Raw genomic sequence first — 14,702 nt, 5'->3', positions numbered from 1 at the left:
TCTGTGGCCTGTCATCTGCTTTTACAGTGTTTAAGTGGGACGCAGTCAGGCCTACTCATTTACATACTACCCAAGCTGCTTCACAAATAAAGACACGATTAAGTAGCGAAGACATAGGCTATAAGATCCGCAAAGTCAAAAACATCTGTCAGCAGACCTTTGGCAGTAAACTTTTGCAACCTCCAAGAGTCTTGACATTTGTGATTTGGAAGAGAACGAGTGTACAGGCAGTGAGGAGGCCAAGACTGAATAAAATGATGGTGCAATGTGACGAACACCTAGTGTCATGTGACTCACGTTAGCATCCAGCATAACACAGGCTTAGTGCTGAGTTACTCGATAGCCCAATTGATTCAGCAATGAATCAATATGGCAAGCCATGCGCTCAGGACTGGCCAACAAGAATCTAATTTTAGAAAGAATATAAATTTAGAAGGAAAGGTGTTTAAGCTACAAAGACAACCATTTGTAGAAGTTTGTACAGATGCTAAAGTACAGAGTACAGATGCTAAAGTGCTAGTCTTTTTGGGTGAATGGGCATGGCTGGTTACTTGGCCCTCCCACTTACCACTCCTCACCCCCCCCCCCCGCACCCTTCTCAATATGGCACTGATGAAGCCTTGACCAACAGAGGTGGAAACCGCAGTCAGTGTTTCTGATGCCTCCCATAAGCCAGCACCTTGGAAATGTGCTCACTGAAATACTGTTTGCTTGAAGAGTTGCTTCCCTCCTTGCACTGGGTAGCAAAGGGAAACTGTACCCTGGGCACACGTTTTATTGCCTAAGTCTGGCGAGCTCCTTTCTCAAAAAAATTAACTTGTGATTACCTAAGGCACCGGCAACTGATTCTTCTTGCCCCTTGTTACTTTGAAAATAGGCAGGAGCAATAGGTTCCCACTTGCTTTTAAGCTTCAGTAACCCTGGAAGGATTTTAGATGTCTCAGTGTTAGATGAATTCCCAGCGCCCACGAACCCGCTGTCAAAGAATGCTAAGTTTAAACATCAGGTTTAAAAGGTTAAAACATCCTCCCAAATAACCAGTTTGATTTTGTTTGCTAACTGGTTTTTGAGGGGGGAAAGTAACTGCCTTTAATAAAAGATAAAGCCCATGAAATATTTTGTTGATATTTTCGAGCTGTTTCCAACCTCTGTGACATAAAAAGCAAAAATAGAACCTGAGCGTGAGGGACAAGATTACAATGCCAAGCACATGGAGCGCAGCGCTTGAATTCTGAGCCCTGTTTAACGAGATACACCGTAATACTTAAGTATATGTAAATCATCGCCAGACGTTAAAAAATAGCCTTCCTTTTTTTTTTTTTTTAAAGATTTAGTTATTGGCCCTCCCTGGTGGCGCAGCGGGTTAAAGCACAGCACTAAGAAGTCAAAGCCACTTCCGTATGAGTTCGATCCCCGCCTGCCCCGGAGGTGACCACAGGGCGCGGCAGACCTCTCCTGACCCGCCCGCTGCTCCCCTCAGCAGTGTACTTCGTCGATCTGCCTGTTCTGCTCCCTGCTCTGTCTCTGGTGAATCCTCTCACCCTCCGCATCTCTGGCCTGTACCCGAGTTCTGTATGAATAAATAAATAAATCTTTAAAAAAACAAGATTTAGTTATTTATGTATACAGAACTGGGCACAGACTAGAGGTTCCAGGGCAGTGAGAGGCTTCACCAGAGACAGAGCGGGGAGCAGGACAGGCCGACTGACGAAGTACACTGCTGAGGGGAGCAGCGGGCGGGTCAGGAGAGGTCTGCCGTGCAGTGTGGGTCACCCCCAGGGCCAGGGATTGAACTTGTGCTGAAGCGGCTGCGGCTCGCTTCACAGTGCAACCCCTTGCACCACCAGGGAGGACCCAGCAGCCTTCCTTTTGATTCTCTTACCCAAGCACAAAAACTAAGACTCTGGGGCTGGCAAATGCTTTCTGGCTTGGTCTCACACCTGGAGGGGCTGCAGCAGGGAGTCCCTTCCAGACCGTGAACTCAAAGCAGGAGAAGCCCAGAAGGTGCAGGTGGCCAGCTGGCACCAATGCCCAATGATGCCCCCTCCGCCCAGCTCTGATCTCTGCCCAGTCTGTGTCTGGAAGAGCAGTGGCACAGAGTGTCTACAGATCACTGATTCTCAGAGTGTCAGAGCGAAAGTGGACTGCAGGCGACGGGGCATTCACTGTGGGTACAGGCCGGACATGGAGAGTTAGACTTACATTCACATAGCAACTCTGTTCTTCAAAATGCTCTCCCCCCCCCGCCCCAGGAAGCAGAAGCTTCTATGTTCAGACTTGGGATAATTTTTCAAGACCCATTTGGAAAGTAACGACAAGCGGCAAAAGTCAGAGAACATTCGGGAAACACTCCTGAAGGGTTCTTTCCCTCAGAAGGAAAGGGGGGCCCAGAAAGGCTTTCTGTGATTGCCCCTGAAGAAGGCAGAGTGGAACCTGCCATGGACCGTCTCTCTAAGCCTCCTCGGGCGCTGGGGAAAGGATGTTTGAAGAAATGAAGGATTTAGCGAAGTATAAAGAGAAAACAGAACAACTGGCTCAGAATCTCTAACTGCAGGTTGTCCTCAGATGCCTTGAGACAAAGCAATCCAAGGCAAACGTGGTGCCTTAACCCAGCTGAGTTGCAAAATCAATTATAAGTTTTCTGGGATTTCAGGGAACATACAGAAAACTGTAAGGAAAGGGTGCAGCCTTTCGAAGTGACGTCTGTCTCTGGCAGCGTTCAGATTAAGCATTTGGAAAAGACAAATTAAGATGAAGCATTCACATACATCGGAAAAGCTCGTTCATTACACCATACTTTATGGGGGGGGGAGAAAGTGAAAGTGAGAAAAGGGGAGAGAAATTGTTTTGAGGATTCTTGGCTAACGCTGCAAAACCACTGCATTGTCTGAAGTAAAATATGAAATGAGGAAAGGAAGCAGGATCATTCTCACACAATGCATTCTTCAAACCAGAACTCCTAACAAAGGCGATTGTTATTCCTTGGGCCACCTCAGGAAAGTTACCAAGAGCGTCCCAGAGACTCACAGGAAATCTGTATGTTGTAAGTAACACAGAAGAACAGACCAAAGCGGATTAATCCGAAGAGCGTAAAGCTTGACGCCGGTTTCAAAGGAGGGATGCGGGGACCTAGCTTCTCCCCTAGACCCAGCTCCTCTCTTTCCCACCCAATGTTCATGAAAAAGGGAGAGGGTGGCCCCCAAAATGATGGCGGCTGCCAGGGGCTGCAGAGATGTTTACCTGGCTCGAGAGGAAGGTGACGGCCCAGGAAGGCCAAAAGATGAAGGGGAAGAAACTGGAAACTGTTCCCACAGTGACTGTTGAATCAAGGCCCATTTGCATGGCTTCTGTGGAGAAGGGTCTATTTAGAGCCTGAGCACATGTTTTGACTGGGTTCTTCGTTCCCTTTTTACTGAACTCTATGAGCTCTTTGTAGATCTTGGATGTTAGGTCTTTGTCGGATGTCTGATGTGCAAATACTTTCTCCCATTCAATAGGTGTCTTTCTGTTTTCATCATAGTTTCCTTCCCAGTACAGACGCTTCTTAGTGTCACAGAATCCCCTTTGTTTACTTTTGCTTTTACTTTCCTCCGAGTCCCCAAAGACACCCCTGAAGCCAATGTTGAGGAGTGTTTTGCTTCTGTTCTCTTCTATGTTTGTAATGGATTCTAGTCTTGTATCCAAGTCTTTCATCCACTTGGAGTTGATGCGTGTCGCTGGTATGAGAACGGGGTCTAGTTTCATTTCATTTTTCTACATGCGGCTGACTGGTTTTCCCAGACTTCCCCTGCACCACTGTAAGCTCTTAGCTCTTTTCTCAATGCGACCTTCTAAAGGGGCCTTGTCCTTTTATTTAGAACTGTAAGCCTGGGCCTCACCCTTGACATACAATCTCCTCACTTACTTTCTGTCCTCCTTTGCTAGGGCTAAAAACGCCACGAGGGCAGGGGTTTTTCATCATTGTTTCAGTGCAGCATCTAGCAGAGTGCTTGGCAAATAGCAGGTGCTTGCTGTTGAGTCAATAAATAATTACTTATAGGACCAAACAAGACTTCCTGAGTAGTCGGAGTGACTTCAAATTAAACTGACAAGACGTTAACACAACACAGAGAAAGCATGAAGATCAGGAGTACGCCAGACCTTAGACAGAGAAGCAGGGAAGCTAAGAAAAACACCGCTCTCGCAGCATTTTTTTTAATTACGAATGCTCCAACATTCTCAGCTGCCATCCCAGTCTATCTCTGCATCACCTCAGAGATAAGGTAGGGAATAGAGGGTGACTTGTGTCAAAGAATTAAGGACAAATTTATGGGGACAAATTTTCATCATTAAACGTGTTCAGCTTTTCCCCAGTCGAAGACAAGAGCAGGAAATCTCAAGTTCAAGCAAACCAAGCCACGCCCTGCTCCCTAAGTTGTCCCTGGGAAGGAACCAGGGGCTGAACTCTCTTCCTTGCTCTCCATCGCCTGTCACAGGAGACCTGGGATCACACTGTGGGTCTGTAACAGCTACTTAAAATTCTTAAGATTATTTTTCTTTCATAGACAAAGTCACAGAAAAAAAAGTTTCTTCCCCCCAAAAAAGATAATAACCAATAGCTACTGTTCAAGAGATTTTTTAAGGTGTTTTAGTCAACAAGGTATGGACCATATTAAACAATGGGTTTTTAATACCTTCTCTGCTAAAATTTAGTTGAGTTTTTGCTTTGTTTTGTTTCCCAATCTCAAAGCCATTGTCAGCAAGGCCAGAAGTGGGAAATGAAATACTTGGCCTATTTACACATGCTTCCCTGAAGCCATTCCTGATTAAAAATTGTACCATTTCAATCTTCCTACTGGAGATAGCTATTAACTGGAACAGCTTGTCAAGCCAATGAATTTAGTGTATAACTACCCGTGTTCTATACAAATTACTTCTCAACGGCCTCTACTCAAGGAAATAAACCGATGCAGGCTGCTTGGTTCCAATCCACATGAAGAGTTCCCTGGGAAAAGGTTCTGAGAGCCAAGTCCTGAGCAATACTCAGCACAATTTCATTTCAGCAGGGAGCACTCACTTCTGTTTCTGAAGACCCCTGCATTTACCTGAACCTCTCCGATGGCATGAAAAAGTCTCTTATCTCTGAAATAACAATATAACCCTGGACAAGTCACTTCCATTCTCTCCACCTCTGTGTTTTCATCTGTAAAAGGAGAGGCTCGGGCCCTCCCTGGTGGCGCAGCGGGTTAAAGCACTGCACTAAGAAGCTTAAGCCACTTCCGCATGAGTTCGATCCCCGCCTGCCCCGGAGGTGACCACATGGCGCAGCAAACCTCTCCTGACCCGCCCGCTGCTCCCCTCAGCAGTGTACTTCGTCGATCTGCCAGTTCTGAGCCCCACTCTGTCTCTGGTGAAGCCTCTCACCCTCCACATCTCTGGCCTGTACCCCAGTTCTGCACGAATAAATAAATAAAATCTGAAAAAAAAAAAAAAAGGAGATGCTCAATCACACGTGACAAGGGCCCTCGATTCGCCTCTGCAGCACCTGGACTGTCTAGATACCCTAGCTGAGTTTCCCTGTGTGTCACAAGGACACAGGAAACAGCACAAGTCTCCACTTTTCACCCCCTCTCCCTCCTTAAGCCCTTCCCAGCCCATCTAGGACTGCACCCCAAATGGCCCTGGTTAAGCCCATCCTCCCTGGTTAAGCCAGAGAAATAACTACCTCTGTGGTCACTTGGAAGAAATGCCCCACCAGAAAGTTCCAAGGCACGTGCTTTGTAAACCATCGGGCCCAACATCACCTGGGCAGCCAGAGACCTAGGGCAAAGCTCCACGCAGAGAACAAACTAAGACGGGCCCTCCCTGGTGGCGCAGCGGGTTGGAGCACTGTACTGCAAAGCTAAGCCAAGCCGCAGCCACTTCAGTGCGAGTTCGATCCCCACCCGGGAGGTGACCTCTCCTGTCGTGCCCGCTGCTCCCCTCAGCAGTGTACTTTGTCGATCTGCCTGTTCTTGCTCTTCACTCTGTTTCTGGTGAATCCTCTCGCTGCCCCTGCATCTCTGTACCCCATTTCTGTATGCCTAAAGAAATAAAATCCTAAAAAAAAAAGAACAAACTAAGCTCATGTACCCCTGTCACCCGACAGCAGAAAGCACCCAGAGACCTGTTAAGGGAGAGCAGTGAGACAGGGAGAAAGGAGACAGGGAGAACGGGATGCTGGCAGGATGAGCGAGGGCTGTCCTCACCTGCGAAGTGAGTATGATGTTAGTGCTGCAAAGATTAGAGCTACAGCATGAAAATGCTTATCCCAGTGGCCTTCACATAGCAGGTGCTTAATGAATGAGAACTCGGGGCGCTGCTGCTCTTCTAGAGGGAATTCTGGGAAGCTCGGGGTTAAGGGAACAAAGGAAGAACACTGCCTTTGCAGAAATGAACTCTGCAGTTCCCTCTGCCAGGTGATCACTACAGCGATAAGCCTTGCATTATATATATTTGTATATGTGAGTAGAGAGTGAGTGAGTGAGTGTGTGTGTGTGTTTTATCAGTCTTCACTACTCCCAGCCACAGAAACTATTCATTAAAAATTTAAATTCCTTTCGAACAGATATTCTAGGTTTCAAAAACCACTTGATCACCCACGCTTTGGGGAGAACAATAGGACTATTAAACTGTAGGGCTGAGGGCAAGTGGGAACACAAAGACATCTCTGTGGCGATTTGAGCTATCACATACCACTGCCTCAGTTTCACAGAGTTGTCTCCTTAAGAAAGAAACTAACAAACTTCATTGTTCTTTCACATCAGAGTCCTTGGATATGATAGTTCTTAAATCCCTGGCAGCGACTTATTAAAGATCAGAGGATCTCAGCCTTTTCCATCAGGACAGCATCAAATCCCCTTCCAGCAATTTTCTTAGGTCGGCATCATTATTTGAGATGCCAGGGAAGCGGGTGAAATAGCCAACCACTACACTAGTTCCTTGTTTCAGGCTGAAAGCATAAAGGTAAAGTTGGAAAATATATTTGCTGTCCCGAAGGCATGCTTGAGACTGGGGGAGGGTAAGGAACGCCAAGAGCACCCTAAGAGTGTCTTGTCTGAGTCCCTTTTCCGAGACAGTCATCTGAGTAAACAAACAACATCCAGCTTAAAAGCCAGAGCCTTCACCAAACACTACACCTTGGAAGTTCTAGTGCCTTCCCTGATGGGTCCTCTAGAATTCTGGTTTATGAAGCAGCTTCCAACAGACAAGCAGAGGAGGCAAACAGGCAGAAGAATCAATACTTTGTCAAGCATTCCAGTGGCAAATGATGGACGGAAAGCCAGCAGCCGGCACCTGCCCTCTCTGTCTGTGGGATCCCCTGTCCTCTCTGTCTGTGGGACCCCCTCTTCATGGTCCTCAGGTCCAGTGGAGCCACGAACTGACTGCAGGAGGCTGCAAAAGGAGGAGGCCTAGGACCTCTTTCCAAGTGGACTGGTGTCCGAATCTGCAGGGACGACTTCATCGCAGCCACCCTATAGGTCTAACGCTGCAAAATTGATGGGGGGATTGGCTGGGGGGCTGGAGGTGGAGGGGTGTTGGAGAGGTTCCTGAAAATAGACAACTGTCTGCTTACAAAACCCAACTCAACTGCTTCTGGCAAGGAAGGACAGTAGTCAATAGTGTATGAAGCCAAGAACAAGTCCGTATTTGACAAATCACTCCCATCAAGACACTGATGTCAACCATAATAAAATATTTTGGCAAGACTGGAAATGTGCACCTGTGGGAACCTGGAAAGGTTTGACAGATTTTTGTTTTCCGGGCCCTTTATCAGCAAGTTAATTATAGCAACTGTGCAACCCACTCTGAGTGCAGAGAAAGGCAGTAGGCTGTACGAAACCCAGACGCGGCTCCCCTGGGCGTGGGAAAGACGGCAGGACAGCAGCTCTTCCGCCCGAAATTACGCCGACTTCAGCGTAGCGGTGAGCACAACAGCTCGGCAAGGTGAGAAGGAGCCGTGCTCTGCAGATGTGCGAGTGCCCACGGCTGAAAGAAGACCCATCACACCTCTGTGCGCACACACGCACACACATGCAAGCACACATGCATAAGCTCGCGTGCGCACACACACCGCACATGTGTGCACAAGACCGACCGTGTGGCGTGCACAAGACCATGTGGCGTGCACATGGCATGCACCCCCTGCACACAGCTGCACAGACACACAGGCACACGTGTGCACAATCATGACACACGCACAGATCCCTGAGCTCCCAGCATGGCAGGCACGTGGCACCCAGAGCCGGTGTTCACGCGGTACCTTCGCGGCTGTAACTGTAGACCGCCACGGCAGACCTGTCCACCAGGTTTTCGTCGTGATGCCAGCTCACAGCCATCTTCCCCATGCCAAAGTAAGGCTCCTCTTTCAGGTATGGCATCTTCTGGGGATCCATGAAATTTAGCAAGGTCATGTTGTACGCGGCTCTGGTGTTCAGCTCCACTTCGTCCGGCCCGTCATACCCCAAGCCAACCCTAGGGAAATCGGGACCTATACACACAGGCACGGCGTCGATGTTATCCCTGTCTTTCGCGGCGAGTTCTTCCAAAGCCTGCAGGGTCTCTATCTGCAGGTATTCGTTGAGCTTCAGGAAGGTCTGACAGGCAGTGGCTATTTCGGCCTCGTTGTATGTCACAGTCACACCTTTCTCCGGCCAGGGCACCGTGAAGAGCCTGGTGTTCAGGTACTTGTAGGTGCAGCCTGGGTTCCCAATCAGGAGGCGAGACACCGGGGTGAGCAGGTCTTTGCCCTGGACCCTGACCAGGTCCCGGAACAGGCAGCCATGCTTGTGCAAGGTAAGGAAGGCTTCCTGGACCTCTTTGTGAAGCTCCTCGGGAATGCTGCCGGCTTCTCGGAGAATCAACTTGGGGTATTTCAGTTGCCACTAAAAGAAAACCAAAGAAGAAAATAGGTGTTTATAGATGGCGCTGACTGTATTATTTCCAAAACTGTGCTTCTTTGTAGGCTCTGGGGGAAACATAACAACTCTTAGTCGGTATTTCTAAAAGGGGATTCATCTCCATCCAGCCTAAAATAGAAAACCAAATCAAACAGATCCCATCAACTCGCCAATCAAGATTCTCAAGTTCAAGTTCAAACAATTACCAATCGTTACTACAACACAATAATAATAATTTGAGTGTTTGCCTCCTGCTTCCCAGCCCCTCCCCCTCAACCTCTTCCAATACAAGGCCTTCCAGAGAACACACCTTTGCAAAGTACCTGTTTAGCTGTGTCCCTCTGCTGCCCTCCATGGCTTCTGCACACTGACTATTCACTTCTCACAGCGTGCGTGGTAGAGCTATCACTGTAAGTGATAATATGAGCACAGGCGCATGTTTAAAAACTCACCCAAAGTCACAAAGCTGATAAATTATGGAGCTGGAATCTAAACTCAGCCCAGAGCACGAGTTCTCAAACACTAGATCATGCTCAATGCTATGAAGGGACAATCGCCGCTCTTTGGAGCTACCCAAGGACACGAGAGCCAAGGCAATTTTATTCACAACTACAATGCTCGGTGAAGGTTGAAGGAATAAATAAATGAACAAGTGAAAGGATGAATGAGGTACTCCACAGCACACAGAAAGCTGGGTTAATTCTACTGGTGCCACTGGAGGAGAGAACCAGAAGAGAACTCCCGTTACAGGGATTCAATGGCTTAGGATGCCATGAGTCACTGCTGCTGTTTCCTCGGACTGCAAATAAGGATTGGTATTAAATCAAAGTTCCCAGGCCCTCTCTGGTGGTACAGAGGGTTGACGCACAGCATTGTGAAGCTGGCTGTGGCCATTTCAGTGCAAGTTCAAGGTCACCTTCCAGCCCCGGAGGTGACCCACATGGCACGGCAGACCTCTCCTCACCCTCCCGCTGCTGCCCTCAGCAGTGGAGTTTGTGATCTGCCTGTTCTGCTCGCCACTCTGTCTCTGGTGAATCCTCTCACTGCCTCTGCACGTCTGGCTGTACCCCAGTCTGTATGCACAAATAAATAAAACCTTAAAAAAATAATAATCAGAGTTCCCTCTTTTTATAAAATGACACTGACTTTTTTTGGTTTTTTGTTTTTTAAATCATAGCACGGGATTTTACATTTACCCTATACAGCTTCATCTGATAGCTTCCTTCTGCATAGTTCCCCACACCATTTTAACATAGATTCCTTCTGGAGCCTCATTCAATGACTACTGGTGTATTGATGAACCAGGAAAGATCATTTACTGTTCAACATCCTTTCATGCAACATCTCTCTATAAAGCGCCAAACACAGACCAGAGAGAAAGTTCTTGTCCTCGTTGAGCTTTTGCCCAAATCAAGTAAACAAAGGAGGAAAAGCAATTCTACATTGAGTTGAGGCAGAAACAAATCCGTAGAAAATCTGTCACCACAATGAACAAGACTCCAAGGAGCCAGCACCTAAGCCGAGGTCTTCGGGGGGAAGGGCCCGCCATGTGCCGCAGTAGAGAGAGTTTTCCAGGAAGAGGGACCAAAAATTCCAAAGGTGCAGGACAGACGGAAACCAGGCTCTTCTGGAGACATGACCTACAGTTTCAGCGCAGCAAAGGGAACGGCGGATGAAGAGAAAGGCAGAGGTTGGTCACTCAGAGTCTGGAGGTCAGGCAGGATTCGACTCTAAGTGCACCGCAGGACTGGGGTGGGGATCACTGGGTTTATTTTTTTTTTAATTTATTTATTTGTGCATACAGAACTGGGGTACAGGCCAGAGGCTCAGGGGTGGCGAGAGGCTTCACCAGAGACAGAGTGGGGAGCAGAACAGGCAGATCGACGAAGAACACTGCTGAGGGGAGCAGCGGGCGGGTCAGGAGAGGTCTGCCGCGCCATGTGGTCACCTCCGGGGCAGGCAGAGATCGAACTCATGCAGAAGTGGCTTAAGCTTCTTAGTGCTGTGCTTTAACCCGCTGCGCCACCAGGGAAGGCCCACTGGGTTTATATTTTATAAAAATCACCCCATTAAAATATCGGGCATGTCCTTTTGCAGCAACATGGATGGAGCTGGAAGGGATCATGCTTAGTGATATAAAAGGAAACATCCCGGATGGTTTCATTCATAGCAGGAGTATAATGGACCAGAGGGGGGAGGGAGAGATGGGAAATAATAATAATAATGAACAGCTATATACCAGAGACATTTTATGGGGGTGGAGTAGTGGAGCGGAGAATGGAGTAGGGGTGGAGTGGGGGTCAAAAATGAGGGGGGAGTGCACTGGACTATGGTGATGGCACACGGGTGATCTGGTGATGGGAAGCCCACGGGGATGACAACTGAGATGGAAAAAGGCACAGAACGATATAAAAATAAACTATTTATATTATTTTTTAAAAAATACTGATGAAATAAGAGTGACAAAGTCAATCACTTTCAAAAAAGGAAAATATCAGGCATGTGTTGGAAAGAGGCAAATGTGAGAATGGGAAATTCTGATACGCTATTATAGCGTCCAGGAGAAAGGCGATGATGGTGCAGGTTGGAGACACAGATAAACGGACAGGTGAGTGTATGAAAGGCAGAGCAAAGGGACGTGCTGCTGATTAGGGCTGAGGGGCGAGAGCTCCAAGAAATCAGCACAGACACAGACGCAGAGGGTCCCGAAGTCAGTTTCTGCTTGCACAAGAGAACCCATCCAAGGTCAAGCAGGAAGCCGCGGGAGTGTATTCACGCAGGAGCCAGAGAGGGGAGCATGTCACGGCGGCTGGAGTATCAGCTTCAACCAGCAGAGGCCAAGGGAGCTGAGGCCAGAAGTGACCCGCCAGATGTGGCAGCGTGGACGATGACAAGAGCGATGACAATGACAAGAGCAATTTCAGCAGAGTGGCGGGAATCAGCCTGATGGAATGGGGTCATGAGGGAATGAAAGAAGAGGAGTAAGTCTGAGAATCTGTGAGTGATTTTGCTGTCGAGGAGATGAAAACAGAGCTGCTGGGGGCCTTGCTGGTGGCACAAAGCACAGCACTGGGAAGCTGTCCTCAGCCACTGTGGCCTGAGTTCGATCCCCGGCCAGGGAGTGACCCACATGGCACAGTAGACATCTCCTGTCTCCCCGCTGCTCCCCTCAGCAGTGTGTTTCAGTAGATTTGCCTGTTCTGCTCCCCGCTCTGTCTCTGGTGAAGCCTCTCACCCCACACACCTTGGCCTGTTCTCCAGTTCTTGTATGCATAAGTAAATACAATCTTTAAAAGAAGAAGAAGAAGACAGGTCAAGGAGTGATCTTTATCAATAGAAGACAGCAGCATACAGAAGAGTCTGTATACTCCTGGGAGTGGCAGGAAAGGAAGAGATTGATGTCTCAGAAAAGAGAGAGATTAACCACTTGAGTATATACAGTCTCCCCAGTGAGGTTCCCAGGCTCTGGGGGATTTGCACAGCAATCCGCTAGAGCCCCAAGTGTGTGAGGGATCTAGTGGAACTATTTTAATTTTAACCTAAAAAAAAAGAAGTCAAGTTTTACTCAAACAGGTATGTGCATGCATGGGGAGTTCACCTGCATGCACACACACATACTCAACACGAGCACTGTCACAAAGCAGACACGAAGACACAAATGTGGCTGTGTGTGTTCCTATGGGTGGGTGCCACTTACACCCCCTTAAGAAGGCCCGCTGTTCCCCCATCTCCCCAAATGCACATGCAGCGACCCCCACATCGGCAGCTGGAAATGGGTCATGGTGGAGTATCTGCAGCTCAGATATTAAAAGACACTGACACCCAAGGCTGTTGCTCCCCTAATTGGTAAACATGTAATAGAATGCCATTGCAGGCAGTCAAAAATTGTTACTAACTAGAGTACACGATCAAAAGATTTCTGGGTAGGAGAAAAGATGCTCCCTACGTTAGAACAGCTGGATGAAGAAGATAAAAATTCAGATAGGATTCGAAATTTGCTAATAGGTGGCTGACTGGTTTCAGGGGGCATTGGAGGGAGAAAGTGCTTCCATGAAAATGCAACGCGAATCACTAGCTAAGAATGTGTGCAGGTCATCAGGACTGTCCGCCAAGAGACTCTGAACTCTTCCCCATCATCCAGCTTCCTGGCCCCCTCAGGATGCATGAAACATGTGACGATTTCTGCCCAGTGAGAAATGATGTCACCTCCAGTCCGGAGCATTTCAGTGCCAAGCCAGACCCTCCAGAATACCTGTGCCCTCTGGCACAGCAACCAGTTGGTGGTTGCTTAGAACCCTGAGTTACTCCCTTAATGGGTAGCGTCTCTGTGAACCCACAAATAACCTGTAAATTAAAAAAAAGAAGTATTGCTGGGTGAAGCCACTGAGAATTGAGGGTCTCCTGTTGTTACAGTGTGATCTCGCCTATCCTGGCCGACCCACTAAACAAGAAATGGAAGAGATGCCGGAAGTTTAAGGAAAGATATAAGGAAAGTGAATTAGTCAAGTCGGAATATGAGAAAATAAGTTTGCCAGGAAAGCACAGTAGGACAGAGTGGAATACGGCGCTTCCGCTGTGCCAATGTGAGGGGTTTGGCCGTGAGTGTACAGGGTACAGAGCACGGGGTCCTAGCACAGATGCCACACTGCCACTGAGGGCATATACCTTCCATATCGCATTTGGAAAAGAGAAACAGAAGTAGCATTCTCTCTGTTTACACAGCCCAAGAAGAGAGCAATACAATCCAGTGAGAGGCAGAATATTCCAGAATATTCCAGAGCAGGAACTAACCTACTGATTTATCACTAACCTACTGATTCTCTGAGCAAGTGGCTGAGGCCTCCATCCCTGTATTTGAGGCACAGCTAACTAGTATCCGTGATTAAAAAGGAAATTCTTCCAGCCTTTCTAGCAATTTCCAGTGTCCTTTAAATAAATCCTTGGTATAAAATGTTAAGGAAAGGAAAATATTCCCAAGAATGTTGTTTTGGAAGACACTCGCTCTGGGACTGAAAGAGGAAGGAGAGTGGGCTCATGCACAGTCAAACACACCCTCACTGCCATGTTCACGGTGTATGAGGTCCAGACTGCAGAAGAAGATTGAGTTATTTAACAAAGAAGATTGAGTTATTTAACAAAGAAGAATGCAAACTCTAAACACGTGGAGAATTCACATAATCCTACAAGCATCACGGTAAATGCTCTGCCATCAGAAACATTCTAAGTATACAACAATAATAATGATATGGGGCAGTGTTTTGAAATTTTCTTCCCATGGTACCCCGAGTCCCTTTCCCTCTGATCACATCTGCTCCTTTCCTGGGGTTCCCAGGGCCAGCATTCAGCACTCCACTATCAACTGCATTTCGCCCAAGGAAAAGCAGGCTGTTTCCCCTAATGCTACACCTAGAAGGTCCTTCCATTCTTCAGGCACTTTCACCAATGACCTTCCCTGAATATTACCCTTAAATAAGTGTCTGCCATAATTATCCATCACACACTTGGACTTATCTTTCATAATACTAATCAATGCATATGGAATATTTACTTGACCTATTAGCTGTTTTAATTAGCTTGATTCCAAGACTACAATTGTCTGGGGGGGGGGGGAACCAAAATTTGATTCTCTGTTATGTTCATAGCTCTTGGCTCAAATATAAGTGGTCAAGACTTCCTTATAAGAATAAAAGGATAGGGCCCTCCCTGGTGGTGCAGCACGTTAAAGCAGAGCACTAAGAAGCTAAAGCCACTTCAGCATGAGTTCAATTCCCGCCCCGGAGGTGA

At 47.6% G+C, this 14,702-nt stretch overlaps 1 protein-coding gene across 1 annotated transcript in view; it reads right to left on the bottom strand.

Annotated features, from left to right (window-relative positions):
* Positions 1-14,702, bottom strand: part of FTO (fat mass and obesity associated) — a 345,767-nt gene that overhangs the window by 232,814 nt on the left and 98,251 nt on the right. The window contains exon 3 of the mRNA XM_012733198.1: positions 8,282-8,903. Coding sequence (XP_012588652.1) covers positions 8,282-8,903 — 622 coding nt within the window. The remainder of the gene's footprint in view (positions 1-8,281; positions 8,904-14,702) is intronic.

This window comes from Condylura cristata, unplaced genomic scaffold (genome assembly GCF_000260355.1).
Source record: "Condylura cristata isolate star-nosed mole 26May11 unplaced genomic scaffold, ConCri1.0 scaffold00039, whole genome shotgun sequence".
In the NCBI taxonomy this organism is placed as follows: domain Eukaryota; kingdom Metazoa; phylum Chordata; class Mammalia; order Eulipotyphla; family Talpidae; genus Condylura; species Condylura cristata.
Note: the sequence above shows the minus strand (reverse complement) of the source record. Positions and strands in the feature narration are given on the sequence as shown.